The sequence below is a fragment of the Cephus cinctus genome, unplaced genomic scaffold (assembly GCF_000341935.2).
Source record: "Cephus cinctus unplaced genomic scaffold, Ccin1 Ccin1_scaffold1847, whole genome shotgun sequence".
Taxonomy (NCBI): domain Eukaryota; kingdom Metazoa; phylum Arthropoda; class Insecta; order Hymenoptera; family Cephidae; genus Cephus; species Cephus cinctus.
The window spans coordinates 311658-336733 of NW_014334027.1; the positions used below are offsets into that span (position 1 = coordinate 311658).

The following is a 25076-nucleotide window of genomic DNA, read 5'->3' on the forward strand; positions in this document are numbered from 1 at the left end:
GATGTTCTTAACGCTATTTAACGAACTGTTACGTAATCATGAACATCAACCAGATGTCACAATAACCCGGTGTCTTCTTCTTGCACAATCCTTTATAAAAGCTTAAACGATCTATGCACATAAATATAATAAAGGCAAAAAAATTGGGACATTAATTATAACCGTTTTAGTATACAAGGACGTCAAGATTTCCCATTAAACATATCAGACCGAGTGATTCGGCATAAATGGAACAATTTAAAATACATCTTGTACGAACAATATTCGTATAAGGATAGTACCACCAGGTACGGAGTGTCCAATGTAAAACGTACGTCGAGTCAAATAACAAGAGCACGAAGCAAAGCACTTTCGATCGCAGTGAAACTTCGTCATTGCGACATGTGTCTCGGAAAATTCTGGAGGCTCGTTAAGCAACAATAAAACGCATGAAGATATTAAGAGGTATTGAGGTACGTCCAGTATGGTTGCATGACGTCTGTTTAGTATTCAAGTACTTAACCATCCAGCTCCATCGTCATTCATTGTCAACCGTAACAGAATTGAATTCGCCTACATTTCGGCAAATGTTAAATATAATTCTTTGTAACAGGTAGACTTTCAGGATTTATATTTCAAGATCCATAGAACTAGGAATAGTGGCATTTTTTTAATCACATTCTCCTTCTCTTTCTCTCTCTCTCTCTCTCTCTCTCTCTCTCTCTCTCTCTCTCTCTCTCTCTCTCTCTCTCTTGCTCTTTGACTCTAAGTATGATTAATGTGGATTATTAACGATGATGCGCAATATCTTCTATCACTTTTAAAAATTCAAAGAACCGGAGATCATCTTGAGAAATCCACGATGGCTTCTGTTATTTTACAAAGAGAAATCAAAACTGGATGGTTTCTGTAGAATGTGAGATCGACTAACCGGAAATGGTTAAACCTCTAACAAGAGTTCACACAGAATGTTAATCGAATAGAAAACACAGTCGTTTCCGATCGGAAGGATGACATTTTATTACGCAATACCTCAGTTCCACACACTAGGTGCACGTAAGCCATCCTGATACGTCGAGTACCATTGAACGAGTGAAATCGTATGATGGATGTTCAAGGATTTCGTGGAATCGTCTAATATGGTTAAAAAATTAACTAGAGTAGATAAAATATCTTTTGCCGGTTGTCTTACTGCTTTTGGCCAGTTTGAAGCTAACGCTCGAGATTGGGCTCTTGTGACCTGGTTTACAAAGGTAACATAAGAAGATTGTCTGACCATATACACCTTCTCTACTTTCCTAACTCTTCTCATATTCTTCTTCGTTTATAACACTTCACATCCGTTACTAAATTCTCACGTTACTTTATCTTCTGTCAGCAAACAATTAATTTACCGTTCGTTCGTCCTATGTAATTCAAAATCATTTTCAACTTCATCACCTCACTGTTATCGATCTACCAGTTGCGAAATAATTTTCCAAGAAAAATTTTCCACTTCAACGAAAATATAAAAGTCAAAATAATTATCTAAAAAAAATAAATAAAAAAGACTACGTTACTTTACACTTCGTTTGAATAATATCAGTCTGAAAGTGATGGTGACCTGCTTTATTACAATAGGTTATAAAGGTACTAATGATAGTGGTGGATAGTTAAGAGTTCTGTATTTGGACAAAGAGACAGATATGGTTGTCAAAAGAAAAAAAGACAGAAGAGAAATGTAACAAATGCATTTGAACGTTCTGTATTAAACACTGTTCATGAAACAGCTTTAGTTGTATACAGCGGCGATGGCAGCTAACTAAAGAGTCGACCACACCGTGGTGGGAGTTAGTTCTGTTATAGTAGGCCACGAGGCAGCACTCGCGTTCCTGGTTGCATGCTCGCAACTCTCTCTTCACTAGATTAAGGCCCCCCGAGTCGTTTGCGCCAACTGTGAAACCCTGTTTGATCCGCGTCGTGACAACTGAAACTCGAGTTTCTCGTGGCTTGATTGATCGGAATAGATAATCAATCATCTGTAGAAGGGAAACATTGAAAACAATTAAAAAGAACGTAGTCTGTCATTAGCAACAGATACGTTGTAAAACAACCCTTGATATCGAGTACGAAACGTATATTTGTTATTGTACTGGACTTTGAAGTTGCTGACACTTTCAGGACTACATTGAAAATTATCGATATCTTAAAAATTGCCGTTGAAAAGTCCTGCCATTGACAGATGATATTTTGTTTGAATTTTGTCAAAGGCGTCAAGCATCCTGTGATGCATCTGATAAGAGTTGATAGAAGATACAGCGGCAAATGAAGAAAGTGGGAAATCAGAAACAAGCAATCAAAATTGATAACGGCCGAAGAGTTATTTAAGGCTGTTCAAGAGTCTTAAGAGAAGAGTTTTGAACAGTGATGATTATGACGTGACGGTGTAACGAAGTCGTGGTTGTGTCGTCATCACGTTAAAGGACGAATAAATCATTGTTAGTGAGAGCGAGCGTAAAATACTGAAGGTAGTAAGTCATTAATGGTGATTTCGCTTCTGTATTTTTATTGCGAGTTGTAATAAATCGGAAATCAAGTGGATGTTTGTTACAGTGCAGTGAATCGCGGAGCACTTAGAAAACGTGATCAATGTACAAATGAATTATTGAATTCGATGTCGGATTTAAAGCTGGTAAATATTTTCACGGTGAACGTGGTGACAGCGTTGGTCGAGTCCTGCCGTGCTGACACAACAATGTATAGAGGTTAATTTGGAAGCGGAAGAAAAAGTGAGAGACAAAGAAAATTACCCAGGCAAAATTCAATCATCCACAACCGTAAATTATGTCTTGTTGAATGTTTGCGACATTTCGCAAGTTTCAAGTGGACTCGAAGATCGTGCAATGATTGGCAAGCTCCTTCTTGCACTCTGGATACTAGGATGGATTGGCCGTGACGGTGCGTGGTTGAAAAAGATTTTTAAAATTATTAAATAACTACATAAAATATCTCTTAAAAAATTTTGAACTGATTACTTTTTCTACAGATTTAGAAAACACATGATTCCTTAGTAATTATCGATTCTCCTTGTTCTACCATTGGTTCTCCTGGTCGCTTCTACATATAATAATTTTGTTACTCTGCAACGTCCAATATTGTACAAGTTAAGTTACCACTACAGTAAAATTTCGATCATCCAAGCTATTGTGGACCGACCCTAATTCGGATGATCAAAAACCTCAACACGGATTTAATTTTGTAGGAAAATAAATACACATTCTATGTAGTTGCGCACAAAAAATCGCATCTACTCCGAACGTGTCCATGAATTCACGACGCAAGTATCATTGCACGTCTTTATAGGGTCGGATAATACAGATTATCCACCTACTGTATCTCGAATAACATGCGTATCCGAAGCGAGCTCGAATAATCGCCAACAGATATAAAGTGGACTCTTTAATCCGGCTTCTGCAGTATTAAGTAATCAGACAATAAAGACGTGCTCTTAAGGCAGATCAAAGTTTATCAAGTTCCAAGCTTTTAGGATAGTCCCACGAAAATTGTATGCAGACATCTAATAATGTATATATACATGAATAAGAATATCAAAATAACGCTCGGAGTTCCCGAAGCGCAAGGGAGCGTGCAATCTGAATAGTTATTAGTCGCTGTCATTGAAGGAAACTGGTGCAGCTGCAAATTAAGTTTGCACCACGGTCAGTGAAAGCAACGTTCGCTTCTGTACTATAACAAACTACACATTATGTATATGCATTCACATGCACCTGTTAACATTGCATGCACACGCTTCGACAGATCCAGAACTGACGATAATATATTACATTACCATTTTCTATTTCTGCTTAATGGAGTTTAATGAAATCCATACTAGTTAGACTCGATTTCATAAAGTCACTTAAACCTTTGAATTTAGGTTAAATCTATACACTCATTCTAAACTCGCAAATTATGCTTCATTAATAATCATTAGTCAAGACATACAAATATTACATCTCTGTCAAGTGAAAATTACAGATTCCTCTTTTAATCTGACCCCATAATGTACCTACTTTTTTTTGTATCCATCTCTATCACCTTCGTCCCGAAGAAATATGAAAAATTGTAGACAACTACCTGGCGACCTACATTCAACATCTAAAGTTATTTAATGACTCGATGGTACGTTCTTCGAGCATCCAGTTGGAACACTCATGTAAATTTACATAGGTTAGAAGTATACTGAACAGGTCAAAAGTCTTACACTGACTTTCCAATCGCTAAAGTCCGGTTATATCTTTCTCCCAGATTCTATTCGTGAAAGAAATCGTATCAATAAGCGTGTTACGCACTGCGAAGAAAAAGAGGAGACAAAAAAAGCACAAAATGGACGTCACATACAGGAAGTCGTATTTGGCAATAGTGCAATCGCGAGGAACGGTAAATTTCGAGAGCCTCGTTACGTCTGACCCCGTTTGACGGCGCGTAGGCTTTGGTAAAAGTCTGAGGAATCGTAAAATTCTCAACGGAAACATTGCTTTCGAGTTGACCTCAGAACGTTATTAACAAAGATCATCCTGAAATACATCGAGCGTAACATATGTAAACCTCAAAGATTCCAACTGCACAGTCTGGCACTTGACCTCGGCGGTTGAGAAGATACGCATAAGAACAAAGCTCAAAAATACCGTGTCACTTAGTTCTGGCGGAATCACGGCTATTTGCAATTGCCTTGTCACTCTGAGCACCTCAAATCTAATCAAATAACAACACAAATCCCATCGTCCAGTACTTAGTTCGACCAGGCTGGTGTTTCCAAACAAATGAAAAATGGCGTAAGAGACGAGTCAGTAGCGTGAAAGGGAACGATGATGAATACTTCTCGACCAGCATGGTGGGAGGAGAAAGGGGTGTGGACGATCCTAATAAAGCATTCTCTAGAGAATCATTGCTCCACGACTTTCTCCAGTACCTGTGAGCCGATACGATTAAGTGACACCAAATCCCCACATATATTCAGACTCAAAGAAAAAAATCATAAAAGCTATTTAAAACTCCACATACCCCGTAAAACTATAATGTTAAAAACACCACATGCCCCATAATATTTATAATGAGCGGAGTTCAAAAGGTACATAACCTCCATAAAGTTCACCTTATATCCCGTTAACTTTAAGGTTCATAAAGACACACTACAAAGTTACGTGCGTCTACTAGCTAAAAGGTTATTTGTATAATATATCCTAACCTAACCTAACAATCTTCACACCGACGTCTTCTTGAATTCAATTAAATTATTTTGATTAAAATACAGAAAGGAGGTTATACTTGTAATAAATTCATCCCATATTCACATTAATGCCAATTTGTCACTTGTGCTCCTCTCGTAGACTTCCTCTCTTTCCTTCGCTTCCACGAAGGATGAATAATTCACATAATCTCTCCAGATCCCGTTGCAGAAAGCGTTTCCAGTGTATTCACAAGCCGCTATTGTCCTGTACCGTTAGCTACTACTAGTAGACCAAGTCTGACTCTAGGTTTCCTTCAAGTCTCTATCAGCAGTGTGACCAAGCGTGTTCGTCTCACCTAATTTACTTGGATGGGTCGTCCGAGCTAGAGGCGAATTACCTGTTGCTGTTAGAAGCAAAACTGAATTGCAAGATTTCATGAATACCTGCGGAACATAAGAAAGAGTTTAAATCAGAACAGCAAGTGGCAATCGTGTTTTATTATCAATGTTGTTTCACTTATACTATGTGTTTTTAAAACTGTCTTGACTTGTCGAGTATCTAGTCGGTACTGTGAATTGCGTACTGGATTCGCTAGAATGATTTCGATTGTAACGAATTTCTATGCGAAAGAAATTAACGATGTAAAAAGGTTGAAGTGATACAAATACATTTATGCTTTAGGTATTTCTATCTTTACGTGTATGTATATATATTGTTTTACTTGTATATCATAATGGTATATGCAGATAGATACATGTATTACATATATTGTAATTTATCGATCACCTTTACATTTGCGCTCGCATTAGTTACGCCTGCCGAACAACTCGTTTCTTCGTTTACTTGCCATTTATGTATAAGTAAAGCCTAACGTTTCGCAATGCGATTGCGAAATTTTTGTGATCTAAGGTAAATTGTCCTGACTTTCGTTATCGTTTGCAAAGATTGGTATTGATTGGTATTGGGGATCTTTGGTTTGGATAGAAAATGATGTTATTCATATTTGTATAACTAAAAAAAATTTATGTTGTGAGGAGTGTTTTGAACGAATCTATGTAGTTTCTTTTGAATTCTCGCGTAGGAATATTATTCATGTGTCATGAATAGGTTGGAATTTAATGCAACGGGAACAATGACCTCTCCGGTATGAGTTTCGCAGTGATCATTAACGGTGAGTTAAACGAGAACCGAATGAAGGCCACGTGACAATGTGTACCAACTTCTCAAGACCTATAAACATATGAGATTGTAGAAACGTGATTTTAGCATACATATAGTCGGTTACTGTCAATTTTGTTAAGGAAGTCAAAATTGCTTGTGTTATATATGCATAGAATGACGCGTGGGAATGTGCAGTTTCGTTAAATACTCTTATGATATATTGTAACACGCGATTACGTTTTCTGACAGCTGTCAGCTGTCATTTAAATGAATTTAAGATGAGCACGTGGGCAGATGTATTTATATTTAGAAAAACATGAAGGCTCATTTACGTAGGAAGATCCGAGAGACAGTTTAACTTGTTTGATTGCCTACTGAGCAATTGCAGACAGGAAGTGCTGGTTAGGAGCGAGGATCGCGCGAATTTGAGGAGTAAAAAATTAAATGAAAAATTAATTGGGTGATTTTTTGTTTTTATTATAGGTGGAGGTGTACTTTGGATTGGAGGAGTGGCGGCTAGTGACTGGCCTACTGTTCTTGACGAGTCACTGGATGAGAAGAATGACGCCATGATCTTTAGATCGGTTGTTGAGTCCATGAGGGAATGGGAATTTCGGAAGCGGTATCCACGGAGGGCTAAAAGGGAAGCATCCAGAGTTTGTTATGAGGAAGTTGGATGCTTTGAAGATACTGGTCCATTTAGTTACCTTGAGATGCTGCCATCGCCTCCCAAGGACGTTGGTACCAGGTATGTGGATGACGAAGTTTGAATTTTTGTTCCCGAGAAAATATTAAAAATACTTAATATTTATCTCTCAGGAGACATTTAAAGTTTTTGGTACAGTTGTTCTGTTCTTTTAGATTCCTCGTCTATGGTAGCAGGAAGGCCAGGTCCATCCCGACGGAAGTACCTGCGGAAAACATCAATGACAATGCCCATCGTGTCATCGATCCGGAACTTCCTACCAAAGTCATTGTACATGGATTTGGATCAAGCTGTGATCATATATGGGTCTATGAGATGAGGTCTGCTCTGATGTCTGTTCACGAGTGTAATATTGGTACGTGAACACATGAAAGTCTAGGAAATCTGGCTATATACCTTCTTCGATGAAGTCTTCAATGGATTAACTAAGTAAACTTACAGTCTGCGTCGACTGGGGTCCAGGAAGTGCTGTACCAAATTACGTAAGAGCTGCAGCTAATACACGCCTTGTAGGGCGGCAGTTGGCTAAGCTGGTACGCAGTCTTAATGTACCTCTGGAGAAGGTGCATCTCATTGGATTCAGTCTTGGTGCGCATGTCGCTGGTTTCGCTGGAGCTGAGCTTGGCAACGTGTCCAGGATTACCGGCTTGGACCCAGCTGGTCCATTATTCGAGTCACAAGATCCACGTGCCAGGCTGGACGCTACCGATGCAAATTTTGTTGACGTTATACACAGCAATGGGGAACAATTGATTCTGGGAGGGTTAGGTTCCTGGCAACCTATGGGTGACGTTGATTTTTATCCCAACGGTGGAAGAATGCAAACGGGATGTTCTAACCTCTTTCTTGGTGCAGTCTCGGATATTATATGGTGTAAGTAAAAAAATTTATTGTTTCCTTATCCTGTTCGTAAACGTCATTGAATTGAATAGTTATTTCTGCTTCATTAGTTGATTCATTTAGCTTACGTAAGAACTTGATGGTCGGGATGCTGACAAGGACGAAAAGTGGAGTACAGCATGAACTCTATAATTTCAGCGAGTGCCGTTGAAGGAAGGTCACTCTGCAACCACAGAAGAGCTTACAAACTGTTTACTGATTCTGTAAGCCCCAAATGTCGGTTTCCGGCATTTCCTTGTGAACACGGTTACGATGGTCTTCTACGGGGTGACTGTTTCCCATGTGGAGTAAGCGGCACTGGTAGACCATGCGGCGATATGGGATACTATAGTGATCAGTCATCAGCTCGTGGACAATTGTATCTACTCACGAGAGACGAGGAACCATTTTGTGCTCATCAATATCAAATTAAAGTGTACAACAGTCGGAGTGAAAGACCTGCTAGGAGTTATGGGAAGTTACAGATCACCCTTGTCGGTGAAGTTTCTTTCAACGAGACCTTCACCATGACTAAGAAGGATGATGAGGAACTTCTAGTTGGCGCTATTTTGCAGAAGATCGTCGTACCGCATCCTGCTGTTACCAACCTGCACGCTATCGAAGTGAGACCGGATTGAAAGAAACTTTTCAGTTTATTTTAATTCCTTTAAAAAATCGAAAGATTTAATTAAATCCTTTGCTTATCGTTATAGATTAAATACACAGCGTACAGTGGTTGGATATCATCAGGATTAGTGTCCTGGAGCATCGACAAGGTCGTCATCCTGGATAGTTTTGGAAAAGGTTTATCTATATGTAAGAAGGGCCTTATACTTGAATCCGGTCAACCTATATACTTGCCGTTGTATCCTGGGGAGTGTAATATTCCGGTGGAATCATCAGACAGTACAACAGCATCAACAATATTTGAGGCAACAGCTGGTACAACAACTGCTAATAATTCTATAGGTACTACAACCTTTGACAGCAATATGGACAGCACCGCCATTATTGGATTCACGACGACTGAGTTACCGGATACAAGTTTTAAAGAAAAACTAGATGTGGGCATTGGTCCATTTACAAAGGAACAAAATTACGACAGAGACTTCTCTGTGGAGGTCCTCCCCAAGGAAACTAGTGGAGGTGGACAAGGTCTAGGTCCTTTCACGAGAGATCAGAACATTAGAGTCTTCTACGAGGGTGGTCGACCTTCAAAAGAAGAAAGTTCACGTGAGGAGTCAAAGGTCAAGAAGAAAAACAATCGAGAGGAACTACGAGACAAGAAACCACGTATTCCTTTGAATCCTTGGTCAGTTCTCGACCTGGAAGATAGTCAGACAAATTCTTTGGAGAATACGGAAGCGGAAAGCGGTCGTGGATTTTCAGGGACCAATGTAACGCCACGTGGATTCTCATACGGCGAGAATTCAGAGGGTTCTGAGAATTCTCGAAGATTCGACTGGAGTACAGACTTTCCAAGAGAAATTGAGGAGCCAGTGCTCAAGCTACCGAAAAAGGAAAGTGGAAGATCCTTGAGACTTCCGGAAATTACTGAACCAATTCTGCATCCAAGATCAGCTAGGCAGAATACAGGTTTTGGTGGTGTAGGTTTTAGATCTAGCTCGGAGAAGTCTTTTGACCCTGCAGAAACATCCTCCACCAGAGGATTCACTGTTCAATTTCTTCCGGAACGTCTGGCAGGTATTCTGGCCCAGGCGGAAAGGTATGCTAGGCAAACATTACTTCCGCTAATCTCACAGTATACACCTAGCTTCATTGGTGGACAAAGAAGTAATTACGGACCTACGTACTTTCCACCTCTTGGTGACATCGCTGACGAGACCCTAGATGAATCTTCTTCAGTATCCAAAGTTAGTTCTGAGAATCAGTGGATCACTACGACGACCAGTACCACAACTCCCAGTTCGGTTACTCATCAGGAACGAAGTAGCCGCCCATTAGAAAATGCTTCGCGCGAAAGTTCAGAAGTGAAAAATAGACAAGAGACAGAATGGCTCCCAGTGCAAAGTACTGAAACAAAGTCAAATTTAGCCTCCAGTACTGAGAATAGTGAAGAGGTAAAAATAAATAACAGAAATGCTACTTCTCATTATACAGAAACAGAAAATGGACGCAATAAATTACAATCGAAGGACGAGGACATTCGCTCGACAGATGGCACCAGTGACGAATGGTCAGCATCACCACGAACAGAAAGCAGACAGGATCCAGCATCTGAAACTAAACTAAACGATTGGCTTCCTATAATAAATGGACAAAAGTTTCTTACCAAAGATGCGCAGCCAATTCCAAATACAACAGAACCTGAATTCTCTTTAAGTTCGAATACAACTTCTAATTTGACTAGCAACATAGTACAGGAAGATGAAACGATAAAAGAAACTCAAAAGATACAAACAACACCGACAACAAAAATGCCATTAATAAATATCGATCGATACAATAAAAAGGAAAATAACAGCCTGCCACAACGCCAAGAAAGACAATTTATTCCTTTAATCGATTTTGCACAACCTGACAACTTCTTCTCACCATCTTGGCCGAATAAGAGTCAAAGTCCAACATCATCAACAGCGCAAACGAGTACAGAGTCAGAAATAATTTCGCATATCCAAAGAATACCGCGAATCAACAACACAAGGACACGAGCAATGATTTTCCCTTATGCATACGAAAGACAAAAGGATCCACGAACGAGATACATCCCGTTGATCCCCCAGGAAGACATGGGAAAAACAAAGTTGTCCCTAGCCGAGAGAGAATCATAGATCCTGATACTAAGCGTCAGGCTAATCATCAAGACTCTGTCTAATATACTAATTTAGTAGTGAGACTTAGGACTTCCAGGATCTAAATATGGATCTCGTTGTGAGACCAGCACGAATAACATCGTGCATCCGTCTGTAAATATTGAACGTTTTGTATTAATGGCGATGGTTTCACGAATAAAGAAAACCTTTTCAGTTTCAATAAAAATTGGGAGCCCTCGACTTTATTACTCTTGTATATAGGAGTCTTTACAATATAATATAGCTTCACTGAAATTCTCTTTTACGTTTATTCATAACTATTACCGGCTATTATTTATCGTTCGCCTTTATTGTTATCATCACCCGTCATAATTATCATCGTTATTTCATCCTCATTGTCGCTTCCTTTTTTCGTTATATTCGTTAATCGAGAACAGCGCATCGTTCGCCATCAAGGACCTAATACGTTGTCCGATTTTTTCATATATATATATATATGTATATATATATATCATCGGCGACGCCATCTCCAATGGAAGTCACCCTGAGGTTTCGTATCTTCATAGAAATATTTACAACCAACCACGTGTAAGGTGTGATACGTTTAACCCTTGTCCCACTTCCGACCATCACCATTTCTGATCTCACGACGCTTTCAATAGGCGTCTACTAAAGTGTCGCGACGGCATTGCTATTGGTATTACCATTATGAAAAAAAAAAGAAACAATTATCCCTCCTCGTTACAAGTCAAACATGGAAGAGACCATTTTTTTTTATTTGTTTCACTTAGTTCAAAACTCGTCCTCATCTTTTTTCATATTCTCTTTCATACACGCACATACCACTGCACGCACGCAAAATTCATTTTCTTTTAAATACACATTATGTATAGTTACACTATAACGTAAATATAATATAATATAACAGAATAGAATGAAATGTATTACGATACAATACAACGTAATGTAATATGTCTGTTTTTATACATGAAATAAATAATTTAAGGTAAAATGCGGCTGCCAACCTAATTTTGCGTGTTAACTATGATTTGTGTTTATGCACGTGTACGTGTGTCCGTTGCTTTAACAGCAATTAAGGAAAAAAAAAAGGGTGCGGCCGGTAGATATGCCTACTTTCTGATATGTTCTTATAAATTATTATAATTGCAAAATTGCTCGTAATTTTTACCACGATAATACCAGTGGACCAGAACCCGTGGTGTAATACATTCGTCGTTTTGCATCAGTCCCGTTTTCAGGTAGGGTCTCTCTCTTATATGATTTGACAGTATAAGACAGTCTTCTGGTGTTACGCAACTGATGCTATTGGACGGTGATCAAAGTATAATGATTAAAAATTAGATGGAGATGAAAGATGAACAACAAGCAACGTTCATGGTGAAGGAAAAGGATTTTTTGCTTTAAATTTTCCCGCTTATTTCACTCATAATTAACAAACACGCAGTCTTATTATACGAAGCTCTCATTTGGAGCTAAGTTGATTAGGAGAATTATAATTGAATAGAATTTATTCGTGGAAAAATTACGTAAACGCAACGACTTCGGGTAAATTCAAAAATTGACTATCAGTACCTACGAGTATCGTTGTCTTCCTGTTAATCTGCATGCAGTTACAGTGAGACACAACCATGCTGATAGTATAGACAGTGTATTTCGGAAAATACCCTTAAATTTACAATTAATACCGAAGTGACCTCATTTTTTCAATCGAGGTAGAGGTCCTTACGTTATATCCGGTGTGCATGCACTAATACTCTTTATTTTTTGAAATATTTCCGTGGCGCATCACTCGCAGTACTCTTTTTTCTTCGAAAATATTTAAACCGTCCAGAGAAGATCGTTAAACCCTGCAGAAAAAGAGCAATATAAAAAGATGGCGCCCGGAGGCTAAGAGAATTTCTTTTACTACGTAACGTTGAAAAAAATAACTGCTTCTCCATTTTTACAAAGCTTACACGCGGTACTTTCTTTTTTTGACTTCATACAGTTCTCAGTGCATAGCACTGTACTATTTGTAAAATTTAACTTTTTACTTTGTTTTTACTCTGCTCTTTTTAGCTCTCTATGGACATACAAAATATAAGGCCGCCTCATTTAATACACTGACTAGATCAGTTTCATATAATATGTGCCCTGCCTGTACCTCCGATCCTCGCTGCACGTTACGATTATAATTATATCAACAAAAATATCGAGGATTTTCTTTGCGGACTTATTTACCAACAAAATATACTATGTATCTACGGTAGTTTTCATTTTATAAAGTATACACGTAGATGTCGCCCCACTACGCGCATGCGCATGACGCGAGTTTACGCACTTCATAATTTACAATTCAATTAAATCAACAGCATTCGGCACTGGATGAGGACGAAGATTTTCCTCGTGTGGCAAGAAGAAGTCGACCTTCTTGACCACAGTGACCTGATAGTTAAATGTTTATAATATAGGCCCTGCTTCTGTCATCTCAGTTAACAGTTACTCAAAGGTGTCTCGTAATAGTCCCGTTTCCGTAGAACGAAGGATGACTTTTAACTCCTTGGAAGTTTTTGACGTCACGGTTGGCTTAATCCTATGATGACTTTCTTAAAAAGTTATGAGAAATGATGCCGTCGACACTCGGACATTTGACACGATCCTTAAGGCGCAAGGGGAACTTTAATTAAGCGGGACGGAAGTACTCCTGTTGTTCCCTCACTGCGATTTCTGCGTTTTAGTATCTCAGCGAAGGGTGGATGTGGATGGGTAGAGGTAGACGACGAAGTGAGTACAGGACTTAAGGTGATAAAGGAAGACGGGTTGATCGCCATAACGTGGTGGACTCGGAGGCTTGGGCTGCGAGATCTTGTGGCATCGGCAGGACGTCGTGAATCTTGAATTTTGAATTGGACATCCTGAACCACGTATCTAGGACGGAGTTGGCTGGTTATATTAGGAACTGCAAAATACCGCCAGAGACCAGTGACCACTAGTGAAAATAGGAAGAACTGACCAAATGGAAGACTGCCATTTCTCATCCTCTCTTTCTGGGAGCAGCACTATCACGAGCACTAGCACCATAATCAGTAGCATCGTCAGTGCCACGACTCTTACCATCACCAGCACTAATAACATTATCACCGTTGCCAAGATTGTTAATAGGAACACCAGCGCCATCAGCATACACATTTTCAACACTGGAAGCCTCGATAAGCCTGTGTGATACTGATGCTGTGGTGCAACAGATAAAGCTTGATCATTTCTTGTCGAAAAGGGGTAATTTACTTCGCACAGCGCCATCGCAGACGACGAGTCGTTGAGCTGCGGAGATGTTGCAGAGAGGTACAGTGCCTTCTAGGTTCGCCCTGAGAAGAGCTATTCTACTGGGGCCACCGGATGTAGCGGATTCTAGGGTAGATTCTCCAAGCCGAAGACTTCCTACTGTTGCCTGTTTTCTCTCAAAGTATTCGACAATCTTGGATATAGTTTTACTGGAAGAGCCAATCCCACCGATGGCACTGATTCCCCCGATTCCACCGATCCCTCCAATTCCGCCAATGCCACCGATTCCTCCAAATCTTTCCTCCCAGCAGCAGGAGTCACCACCACCGAGACTGGCTATATCCTCAGAGGAATCGGTATAGATTGAGCTGGTCCTGTGATCGTCCAAAAGGAACAGGCTACTTGCAGCGGAACTACTAAGTGTTGAAGTATGTCGACGATTCGGTGGTTCCGGACTGAGGTCTTCACCGACGCAACTCCAAAAGCCTGATTCACAGCTTCCCCGACGTCTAGGTTCCCAACCTTCTCGAAAGAGCGGATGACCGAATAGGCTTGCAGCTGCACCGACCTTTGTTGCTGCCACCTATCGACAGAAGGATGAAGGTGAGAGGTGTCATCTTTCACTCATCTGAGTTTATCTCGAACAGGAAAAGAGGGAAGCACTAGTACTTACCTTCCTCTCCCACTTTTTACGCGCAGTCGGACTGCTAGGTTCGCTACTAGGCTTTTTCCGGTTGAGGATCTTCGCTATGCTGTCATTTTGAGCTGGTTTAAATTTTGATGAGGTCAAGGTTCCTCCATCGGTTACAATAGGTCTCACGTCCTCGAGGGACGGCAGTTCCAAACAGCTCGAGAAGAGGTCACCGAGGATCTTCTTGACACCGCCCAGAGCGTGGAAGGGATTTGCTGTCATCGGCCGATAGTGCGGATCTCGTCTACTGGCAAGTTCCGCTACTCTCCTTGCCGAGTGACATCGTGCCTTCTCCGAAGGACTGGCATTCTCCGGACACCCACCGATGGTAGTGGCGATTCCAGCACCAACACCAATCGTGAGACCTTCGTACTCTCCTCCACTGCCGCTACTGTACCCACCAGCAATTGAGCCATCGGGGATGCTGGTACCAACACCGACGCCCCTAGCATCCGCTGAGTGACTACGCTGCCTCGCAGCTGCTCTACGTCTATGTGTTCTTGATCCTTCTCTGACAGCGATCAAATCGTCACTATCATTCAGTCTCTTTGACAGCAGGCTCGAAGCAACAGTCAGTCGTTCGTCAGCTTCTACGAGACTGACAGTACATCGATTTCTATTTCTATTTCGCCTTGACTGTGATTCTTCGTCACGGTTATCCGTTTCCTTATCAGTCCTCATCTGGACTCCCTTCTGATTGTCTTCTGTGCTCATCAACAAGTTATCAATCTCCCTGTCCATTCCCTTATCAGCCTGGTACTGTCTCTGGTCCTCTTCTTTACTTTGAACCTCTTGGCCAAGTTCCTGGACATCGTCATCCTCATAACTCTTCACAAGGCTATCAAGGTTTGACAAAATTTCCGGAAAGGTTGGCCGCGACTTAGGTTCATACTGCAACAAGAACGCAGAAGTATGTAATACAACGTGATACAGTTATACTCCTAGTATCAGTATTTATTAAAATAGACTAAGATTATCTTTCACGATTATGTAAGATGGCGCCAATTACCGTGCAGCAGTCAAAGGCGAGTTGAAGAAATGCCGGAGGCGGATCAGCAGCAGCACAAATTTCGGCAACAGCCAAATAATCAAGACCAAAATTATCCGACCGTGGAAGAACGTCAGGATCAGCCGGTACACGACCAATCAATTCACATACAACAATTCCAAAGGAAAAGACATCCGATCGATGATCATACCAATGTCCTTTCAGACATTCCGGCGACATCCAATAAGGACTGCCAACAGTACTCAAACGGTATCCTGAGCTCGGATCAGGAATTTTTGCAGCCAATCCAAAATCCCCAACAACTGCGCTCAATCTTGGATTCGAATCAGAATCCTCACTCTTCTTTATCAGTACATTCTTGGACGTAAGATCACGATGAAAGAGACCTTTACTATGAAGATACACCATTCCCCTCGCCACGTCCCTCGCCAAGTTCATTCGTACCAGGTGAGGCAATGGCGTCTGCCTCGCCATTATCAGCTGTTCCAGACTTCCGCCATTAATATATTCCGTCAGAGCATGAAGCTGACCCTCGTGGACGCAAACTCCCATAAACCTAGAAAAAATAATTAGTAACCCAACATTAAATTTCTACTAGATCAAACGTTCCTCAATATCAAATGTACCGCTTATGTTTATACTCTCATATTAATTAATCATACGATATAGTCTATATATTTCAAAACATTAACTGACTCTGCTATTATCGCTTTTAATTGCCAACTAATTCCCTCCAATTAATTGAATCTAAAACCCTAATACCATTGAGATACTTAAACTAAATTACTCAAGTGGTAATCCGTTTCTTTCTCGATGAAGTGCACGACCTTCACAGCCAAGTATGGTCGTAGCGAAGGTCTCTGACCCACTTGGCCCCATGGACACAAGAAGCAGCTACTCGATGCAACGAATACCAATGCTCACGCAATTGTGTTCATACAATTTATATGATATACAGCAAAATTAAAGATTACACCTATATATAGAATACTGTTAAGAAATTCCACTCTGTAGGTTACGTTACAAGAATTATCCAACACCCTGTATACAGAGCTAACTAGCATTAACTCAGGTAAGCCCAGCTGCTTGGACTCCAGTATTAATCATCTTATCAATGAAATTTATGACATTTCCACAACGACAAACGATTTCAAGTGTAAATGTCGTCGTTCCAGCACAAGATTAGCCTTGTCGGCAACTACGGCAATTCGTTCCTCGTCGCTACTTCCACAAAATGGTGTACAGTATTTTTCTTCGCTCAATCCCTGCTCTTATTTGCTCCGATGAAATTGTCCAGATGAAAGCATAGCGATTCTCAATACAAAATGTTTTTCTAAGTGCTGTCGCAGTTGTTTTAAACGTTCTCCGCCTTTAGATGGAATCAAGAGCTTAGCCATTTTCTGCTCTTTGACAATTGACACGACGACCGTGTGCGCGTTACGTCATCGACGGCGAGTCAGAGGAGATGAGACACGGCGCTATCCTTGGGGTTGAACTGAACAACGTAACATGTGCGTGCACGAGATATGGTATAGGTGTATGGTGCATGTGAATGAACCACATGAGTCCGTGGTCCGAGTGCTAAAATCATATTTACTTCTACCGAACGGCGTCGACTTTATTAAGTAATGTAGAAGGTGTATAACGTATGACTATAATTTATATATATATATATATATATATATATATATATATATATATATATATATATTACCTCAATATGTTTGGATGACTCAGCTTGTTCATAAGTTGAACTTCCTTGAGCATGTTCGGTCTGTTCGCCGCAAGCTGGTTCATTTTTAGGACCATCACCTGGCTCGTAACTTTGTGGGTGACCTGAAAAGAGGAAGAAAAAAAAAGTCAGACTCATCAATAGATGAGGAATATAGCGAACGGCTTCTTAAGAACGAGAGTAAGAAACTACAAAGGAATTTTTCAAAATCGTGAAACCCATTATTGCTGTGCTAAAAACAATGGCACCTTCTAATATATGGCGGAGTATACCGATACCGATCTGCTTATGCTAACAGATTGCCTCGCTATGTGAAAATTGTATGTGAAAACGTAAAGTCCATTCTCACGGGAGAAACTTTGTTAATGAAAGCAGCCTGTGCCATCTGGCGGCTGAAGCATCCTTGAGAAAGTCTCCTTACTTGCTGCAACCCTCGACCCCAGTGAGTATCTATCGCTATGTAGAGGCCATTGTACTTCTTTTTGAATAATAATTTCAGATAGTCTTGGATAAGATAATCTAAACTTTCAAAAGCCAAGTACTCTTTATGTACAAAGCCGCCATTGATTGGAGTATACAAGAGGCGTACGCAGTATCGTCATCTGGTATAAATTTGCTGCCAAAAATAATGAACGTCCTACGCTTGTTTCTTTCGCTGGAAAAATCTGAAAATGTGACTAATAGAAGAAAAAGAAGTCTTAAAAAATACGGAAAAATACAAAAAAAAAAGAAAGAGCAACCATCGTAAAACGTCCGTCCACAACGGCCAGAATTCCTTGGCAATTCTCGCGCCACTGGGGCCGCAGCCAAAAGGATGACGAATACAGCGAGGCAAAAGCGTTCGTAAACAGAATTGGCCTCGCAAATCCGCAATTTCGCAAAGGTAAACCAGGAGCGTACTCAGGACAGTGGTTTGTATATTCGATCGCTGGAACGAATGTCGCGACGCTTGTTGTACATGGACAATCTAATATCAGAGACGCGGGAACCATTTTGGATGAGAAAATAATTAACTTCAGGTCGATGACGCTTTGCCGTAATTCACAGCTCATTCACTCACATTCTCAGACGTCTTTGTACTTTCTTTTTTTCCCACGAAGTTTTCATTATTACCAGATGCATTAGTTGTACGGGATACGACGCCATCTTGTTTTCTCTTTAAACAAACTACAGAGTCTCTGTAACAAGGCGCTGTTATCGGCTTGAGTAAATTAAAAGAAAAAGTAATTCAATCCGGCTTTTATTACAATGTATATCACCCGATGGTACAGAACAATTACCGACAGTGCTGCCATTGTAATACGCTAGTCAACATATTTCGGTTACGGCTCGACAATTTCGGCTTCACGGGTTAACGAGCTCCGAGCTCGATATCTTTGAGGTGTAATCGAGAAATTTGAAGAAACTTCTACTCCTCGACGGCTTCCTTCCTGCTCGACGTTGAAAAGACGTCGGTCCCTCGCACTTTCTCCATGCTCTCCACGCTCTACGTAATCACGAAAAATAAAATCGTTCCCAGTAATATCCGGTCGTTCGTAAAACTTCCTCGCGCGTTCAATCCGCCATTTGCGGATGCGTCAATGAATACAGCGTATAATTCACAGGCCTCTTTAACACTCAGAGAAGCCATCGTCTGTAAGCTGACAACGAAGATCTAGGCGGATGTGTTGACAACAACAATGGCTGTCGAGCGTCGATAATTCTCTCTATGTAAGAGCGTCAGAAGTAATGAGACTGGCGCTAAACGAATTCCTGAGGGAGAGGGCACGAAAATGCCAGAGCGGACGAGACTCATTAGAGAGTGTTCTCGTACTCCATGGCCATCAGGCGTGACCGGCTTTCTCATTTGTTTCCAACATTCTCATTGCAAGAGGAAATGCCTGCTACTCGTGTTGTCTGAGACGCAAGGTCGTATCGAAGGACTTTCTGACGGAGTCAACATAACCTCCTTCCACTGTCACTGACAAGCATCGACCGAGTCGAAGTTTAACGAAAAACCAAGTTAGTGAAATTGAAATAAGCTCTTTGAAGAATTTCATAACAATTCTCACATTATATTTCGCAACCCCTTTGTACTGGATGCACCCCAAAGATGATGTATGTTTTTTTTTCTTTCCTTTTCTCAGGAGCTACTCTCATCATTGATATTAGTCACTTCTGGGCTGTCAGCATGTCTAACGCGTATTTCCCTACCTCTCTGAAGCTGTTGTGCAACTCTGGATGACTCCCAGGCTACGTTATGCTCGAAATAAAATCTTATTGAGCTCGACCCGTGTAATGGCTATCTTGTGTACTTACCATTGCCTTTATTATCTTCTTGAAACATCCAATAATTGTATCCTCGTTGTGTGCAGTTTTCAAAGTCAAAGACAAGCAAGGGAGGGAAAGAGGACAGGAGGAAGAGAGAGAGAGAGAGAGAGAGAGACCGGTACGAATTGCTTAATGCATGTCACCACTTACGTAAAGAGCTTCCTAACATAATATTCAAAGTTTTCAAAAGCTGCGATAATTGGACAGGGGCAAGGACACTGCGATACTCTGCATTGTTCCATCAAAGAGCGGAGCTTGACATTGCTGATTGTTCAAGGATGATTTTTTTTATCTTGCTTGATACAGCCTCATGAAGGAATGTTTAAATAGACAACCTTGAACTGTTCTAAACTTCTTTCGAATATAATAAATATAATTCTCGCTGTTATTATGCTGATGAAGCACGATGTCAGAACGTCAGCAGTCTGCTGCTTGTCTGCAGCCGTCAAACCATGACGTTATTAAACGTGTCAAAGACACTGTGAATTCCCCTCTTGAATACTGGATGCATCGATAGACCTTGGATTCCACAATGACATGAGCTAGCTCGTAGCAGAAGTTATGGAACATCAAAAATAGATCGGTGCGTATTACCGGTACTTTAATTCCTTTCGAAATAATATAAAACGTTCCTGTGTCAATCGTGTGAAAATTCTTGCAGATATCCTTACAGCTTCGTGATAAGAAATTCGGTGACAGAGAAAGTCGAGATGATGACAGTCAGGAGAGTCATGAATTTCACAGAATGCGACTGGTGTACTTGGTGACTTGCCACCTGATACATATAATAAAAATGAAAATCAAAATTGGCCAATGTATCTAATCACCCTGTTGGCAAGTGTACGCACGGATGCTCGTGTATGGCAAGGCTGCCAAGAATGCCTGACCCCTGGAACCTCTTTGCCCTGGGGACCTCGTGGAAGCCGAGGAACCCAGAAGATACTACCCAGGAGCCCCAACTCGTTCATTCACTGCATTCGTGGCGTGCGTGCTTGTAGTCATACACGTAACCAGTTACGTCAATTGCAGTTGAGATTTTTTTTCCTGAAGAAGATCGACCTATCCTTACAGATGACTAAGTTACTCGAAGAATCTCTCCGCGTTTTGCCACGAATTGGAGGGACTATCTTTAGAGCAGCTAGATCCGCTGGTGAAGATGCGCTTACGAATCTTCCTCGTTGCGCAGCTCAAATCTCAACCGCCATCCTCAATTTCCTCCTGACCTATTTATAACGCGAACGTCTTCGCCGACATACTTGTCAAGGTTCTCAGCACGTCCGCTCACTTCTCCCCGAAGACCTCTTCTGCATCTGTGCAAGGTGCCGCCGTTACCGATGCCATCATAGCGTTAAGACGTGACGACCCACCCTGACCGAGGGACAGTAACGTTGGAAATGCGTAAACGGGACGTTCAACAATCTTTGTAAACAACTCTGACGTTCTATTTTCGCTATTCCTTCTCCTCTTCGCTCATTCCAGCCACTAATTTTAGCCTTTGACAAGATTGTTAACGCGCGAGGTACCTCCCGCTCCTCTTTGCATGCATCTTTTTTATCAGTGAGTCAAGTATGCACAACGTACGTAAGTCAGTCTTCTTGTTCAAATCGAGTACACTGACTAGCCTCCATTACTGGGTGTACAGTAACTTTCATAATTTATTTGAAACCGCAGTCTTGTCATTAATTTGGTAACATTTTTGAAACTTGATATCATTTTACATATTAGTTGATTCGGCTAAGTGTTTCTAATCGGATCGACGACACTTGGCATCATTGGATGTTTTTACCTTCTAGGCATATAACATTATTTAAACCACGCTGGCTCGAAATTGATAAGGCAGAAAAGCCGTCCTTATTACGGGTCGTAATCGCATTGTACTTTCGAGAGAACAGTCAATGTTCGCACGTATGTACGTGTATCGCACAATCGTTATTCGCTAGTATACACGAAGTCCTATCTAATCTTTGACAATGTTATCAATCTACCAGAGGATAAGGTATTCTGTTTGAACTCAGGTATATTCAATTCAGTAAGACGAAAATTTAGCCCTGGTAACCTATAGAATTGCAAGATAAGGGTTGTTTTCAAGGACCATTGTGCACTTTCACTCTTGATCTATATATTTATCTTCGACACCTGTATATCCTGTTTACTTATCAAATTCTGGCCATTGAATTTCTCGGATTCTTATGAGATCATGATTAAAAATCTAAGGTGTGTTTTCAATGATAGTGATCAGGCGGTTATCAGTTAGAAGAGGTTATCAGCCCAGTGTAAAATAAGCAGAGGGATTTCAAGTGGCATCAATATAACATGATGATAAAGAAGAATGTAGATATGGTCAAAGGTTTGGCGAAAAGTAAAATGGATTATGCCAAGGAATAGGATGATGGTAATGGGGAAGAAGATAATATGTCAGAGTTGTACCTTGTAGACTTCAGAGAAGAATCCAGCGCCAATTTTCTCCAGATAGAAGTCGTCGAGGCGATTAAGGGAGGCCACAGCATGCCTTAAGGCTTGACAGGAAGCGCCTGTCCTCCTTCTAGTTGTTGATAAATCCTGGAGCATTGCGTCGCCACTGCAGATGTTGAAATTTCCGGTGCTACCTTCGAGTTCTGTTGGTCGCCACGGGTCGCGGCATTTTTCACGATCCTTGTAGCTCCTAGGAGAAGACTGTAATTCTGTAGGCATATCTTGGGGTTGATACGTCATCGACGACTCCTGATTCTCCCCAGACTTCCCGGACGAATTTTTTGACGGACTTGCCGACGTCGTTTCGCTACATGTCTTTGACTTTCCGCGTGTTGTTTCTCTTTCTACTCCGACATTTCTTTCGCTGCCTTCTATTGGGAAGGACTCACTAGTCCATTCTTGAGTAGTAGTTGACGAAGGTGACATACAGGCAGTGACGGAATTAGTGGCAGAATTTATGACGGTGGGATTGACGGCAGGATTCGTGGCAGAACTTGTCACAAAATTTTGAACAGGTTTATCGTACTGGGATGATCCAGCAGGATGATCTCTAGATGGTGTTGCGAAGGGGATACTTCTAGGAAGGACCCGGTCAGCTACTTTATTGCTGTTAATTAACTCTGTATTTGGCAGGAGCTCTCCATTCGGCGGTGATAGTTTCCTCGAGAGAGACTTCTTCTTAGGTAAGTCTCTAGTACTTGCTGCATCAAAATTTAAGCAGCTGGTACTTGATGACTTTGAGGAACCATTTGTCGTCAAAAGGCTGGGGCAGTTGGGATTTGAGGAACATTTGTGTACATTGGAACTCGATGATATAGAATTCTTCAGACTTATGAATTTCTTTGATTTTGTATTTCCAGAAGAACTCCTGGGGAACGGATTTATTGCCTCGCTCCGACAGGCTCGGTTAATTTCCAAGGGCAAAACATATGGAGAATTACATGTTTGCATATTACATGGTGCTTCGGAAACAATCGATCCATTATCCTTGGATCTCCAAGGCAATTCTTTCCCATCAACTCCTACACCTGAATTGTCCTCTATTGAGAAACATGGTAGACATGTTCCTGAGGGCCTGACATTAGTTTTTGATGTTGAGGTATTTGCAGGTGGTCCTGGAGTATTTGATGGAGGCACTTTGCCAAACATTTTTGGTGTTATTGTAAAGGAGCAATATGAAAAATTTCAAAAGATGTCCTCAGCAGACCCTGCATTACAACTATCATCGAAAGCTCCTCCAACAGTTTCTTATATACAAGTCTCACTTAATTAAAATGCAATGGTATCCATTATTAGTAAGTAACTGCTCATCGTAATATTTTAACCTGACACTTTCATTTACTCCGTTATTGAAAACTAACTAATGGACCATCTCTGTCATTCGAATATATTTTTCAATACACTGTCTGAAATACTCAATGATCACAAATTATTCATAAACCGAATAGAATTACTGTTCTAGTACCCCATTAAAGTCACAATCCTAATAACAAACTAGTACAACGTCTAACATCAAGCACTCAATATAAAAAAAATGTACGTTGTCAGTCCTTCTGAAAGTACAAGTCACTACTGCGACGTTCTATTAAATCCGTGGAATCCTAAGGTCGTAATAAAGCAGTTCGATTTAGAACAAGCGCAACGTAAACTCCTGGCAATACGTGACGATACGAAACAGTCTACAAAACAAAAACCAAAAAGAAGAAATACATAAAACTGTAGACAGTACTTCTGTCACGACAGCAGCATGATTACCAAAACTCCTCCTGTCACTTTTGTTTATCGTCTAATATCTAAATATTATCCACAATACCGGTCGCACTATTCACAGACTCAATATAACGACAACATCACCCACAACATTAATCCTTAGTTAGCACAAAGAGCACAAGGAAAACGTTTAAATTATCTAATTTTATCTCTTCTTTCCACATTGATTTCGTCGCGTAAACATAAGATGATTTCCTTCACATTTCCTAGGATATTTATGCATTCCAAGCAGTATCAATCCTCAGGTTATCCATGCACGTTTTCTTCGTTCTACCGTCGCAACACCAAAGTAAGTCGTACGGACTAAATTCTTCTAATGGAAGTACAAGAACCTGGAAGATTCTTTCGCGCAATAATCAACGGGACCGAATCAACGACAACGCCAGATGGCGGCCATTACACAAGTGAAGAGTTCTCTGGCGCGCGCCCTCATCCCACTGAGGAAGAGAGACACACAGTAAACTCTGATAAGGATAGACTATGCGCAACTATACGCAACAATGCCTCAGTTAAAGAAAGATGGAGACTCGATCGTCCTGAATGTCTTTTCTGATGGTTCAGCCACTTCAGAAAATAGTCAAGAGAGATAGGAACAACCGCCATCTCGCGGAAATCACTAATAACAAAATTCCTCTAGTGAAGAATACGATGAAGACATTTCGAACAATTTTGGATTTCCTCTTCCTGTTTCAGGCAGCGACAGGCAGATTCGTCTGAATCCAGTCATCCTATACCTGATTTCTTGAATGTATCGATATTCTATGCAATAAATTTTAATTATTGATAAATATGAATCTGTATAATAGACTATCCTTTTTTCGGTCTTAACTAATTATCTTATACCATATCCTTATTTCTCTTTGGTATGCTGAATAGCTATGGTGAAATTGAATATCACTCTCGTGCTACAAGTGCAAGTGAGAGTCGTTGTCCAGGATAGGCTAATTTATGGGAATTTCTATCCTTGCCATATTATGCTCACGTTGATTCTTCTCAGAAGAATACAGCTTGTTAATTAATCGGGAGGAAAGTGTGAGAATCTTCATATGCATTCAGCCGGCTGCACCTTTCACCGTTTTTTTTTTTCAATTAGTGATTAGT

The 25076-nt window shown here is 40.7% G+C and overlaps 2 protein-coding genes and 2 long non-coding RNA genes across 13 annotated transcripts; 2 read left to right on the plus strand and 2 right to left on the minus strand.

Annotated features, from left to right (window-relative positions):
* The first annotated feature begins 322 nt into the window (after positions 1 to 322).
* LOC107273844 lies at positions 323 to 10935 on the plus strand. 8 transcript variants are annotated; one of them, XM_015752414.2, is made up of 7 exons: positions 1802 to 2486; positions 2572 to 2916; positions 6834 to 7098; positions 7212 to 7411; positions 7498 to 7929; positions 8095 to 8558; positions 8649 to 10935. In XM_015752414.2, exons 2-7 carry the CDS (start codon positions 2862 to 2864, stop codon positions 10725 to 10727), a joined length of 3495 nt encoding a protein of 1164 aa, XP_015607900.1. In that variant the 5' UTR covers positions 1802 to 2486; positions 2572 to 2861; the 3' UTR covers positions 10728 to 10935. The 8 variants fall into 8 exon arrangements, with proteins under 8 accessions (XP_024946878.1, XP_015607900.1, XP_015607899.1 ...); XM_025091110.1 differs by lacking the exons at positions 1802 to 2486; positions 2572 to 2916 and adding an exon at positions 323 to 452; XM_015752413.2 differs by having other exon boundaries at positions 1802 to 2916.
* Positions 10936 to 11003: 68 nt separating this feature from the next.
* On the minus strand, positions 11004 to 24658 carry LOC107273845. Its single transcript, XM_015752416.2, has 5 exons — positions 22161 to 24658; positions 17406 to 17527; positions 15692 to 16247; positions 14665 to 15573; positions 11004 to 14574 (listed from the first exon to the last, which is right to left on the minus strand). The coding sequence occupies exons 1-5, from the start codon at positions 23352 to 23354 to the stop codon at positions 13966 to 13968; spliced, it is 3390 nt and encodes a 1129-aa protein (XP_015607902.1). The 5' UTR covers positions 23355 to 24658; the 3' UTR covers positions 11004 to 13965.
* On the plus strand, positions 17514 to 20585 carry LOC107273846. Of its 3 annotated transcripts, none has more exons than XR_001539342.2 (3): positions 17514 to 19424; positions 19550 to 20316; positions 20395 to 20585. It is a non-coding gene; the product is annotated as an uncharacterized LOC107273846 (long non-coding RNA). The 3 variants fall into 3 exon arrangements; XR_003061638.1 differs by having other exon boundaries at positions 17514 to 17865; positions 17923 to 19424; positions 19550 to 20585; XR_003061639.1 differs by having other exon boundaries at positions 17515 to 19424; positions 19550 to 19851; positions 19941 to 20585.
* Positions 18648 to 22154, minus strand: LOC112495265. Its single transcript, XR_003061644.1, has 2 exons — positions 20582 to 22154; positions 18648 to 20508 (listed from the first exon to the last, which is right to left on the minus strand). It is a non-coding gene; the product is annotated as an uncharacterized LOC112495265 (long non-coding RNA).
* Positions 24659 to 25076: the final 418 nt, after the last annotated feature.

What these genes read in the sequence shown, in the direction of transcription:
- LOC107273844 (XM_025091107.1), top strand. Translation starts at nt 4,827, where the DNA reads ATGATGAATACTTCTCGACCAGCATGGTGGGAGGAGAAAGGGGTGTGG. An exon ending in CACGACTTTCTCCAGTACCT is followed by an intron (nt 4,933 to 6,833) that starts GTGAGCCGATAC and finishes TTTTTATTATAG; the next exon opens with GTGGAGGTGTACTTTGGATT. An exon ending in CCCAAGGACGTTGGTACCAG is followed by an intron (nt 7,099 to 7,211) that starts GTATGTGGATGA and finishes CTGTTCTTTTAG; the next exon opens with ATTCCTCGTCTATGGTAGCA.
- LOC107273845 (XM_015752416.2), bottom strand. Translation starts at nt 23,354, where the DNA reads ATGTTTGGCAAAGTGCCTCCATCAAATACTCCAGGACCACCTGCAAAT. An exon ending in AGTCATCCAAACATATTGAG is followed by an intron (nt 16,248 to 17,405) that starts GTAATATATATA and finishes TATTTTTTCTAG; the next exon opens with GTTTATGGGAGTTTGCGTCC. An exon ending in GTAAAAAGTGGGAGAGGAAG is followed by an intron (nt 14,575 to 14,664) that starts GTAAGTACTAGT and finishes TTCTGTCGATAG; the next exon opens with GTGGCAGCAACAAAGGTCGG.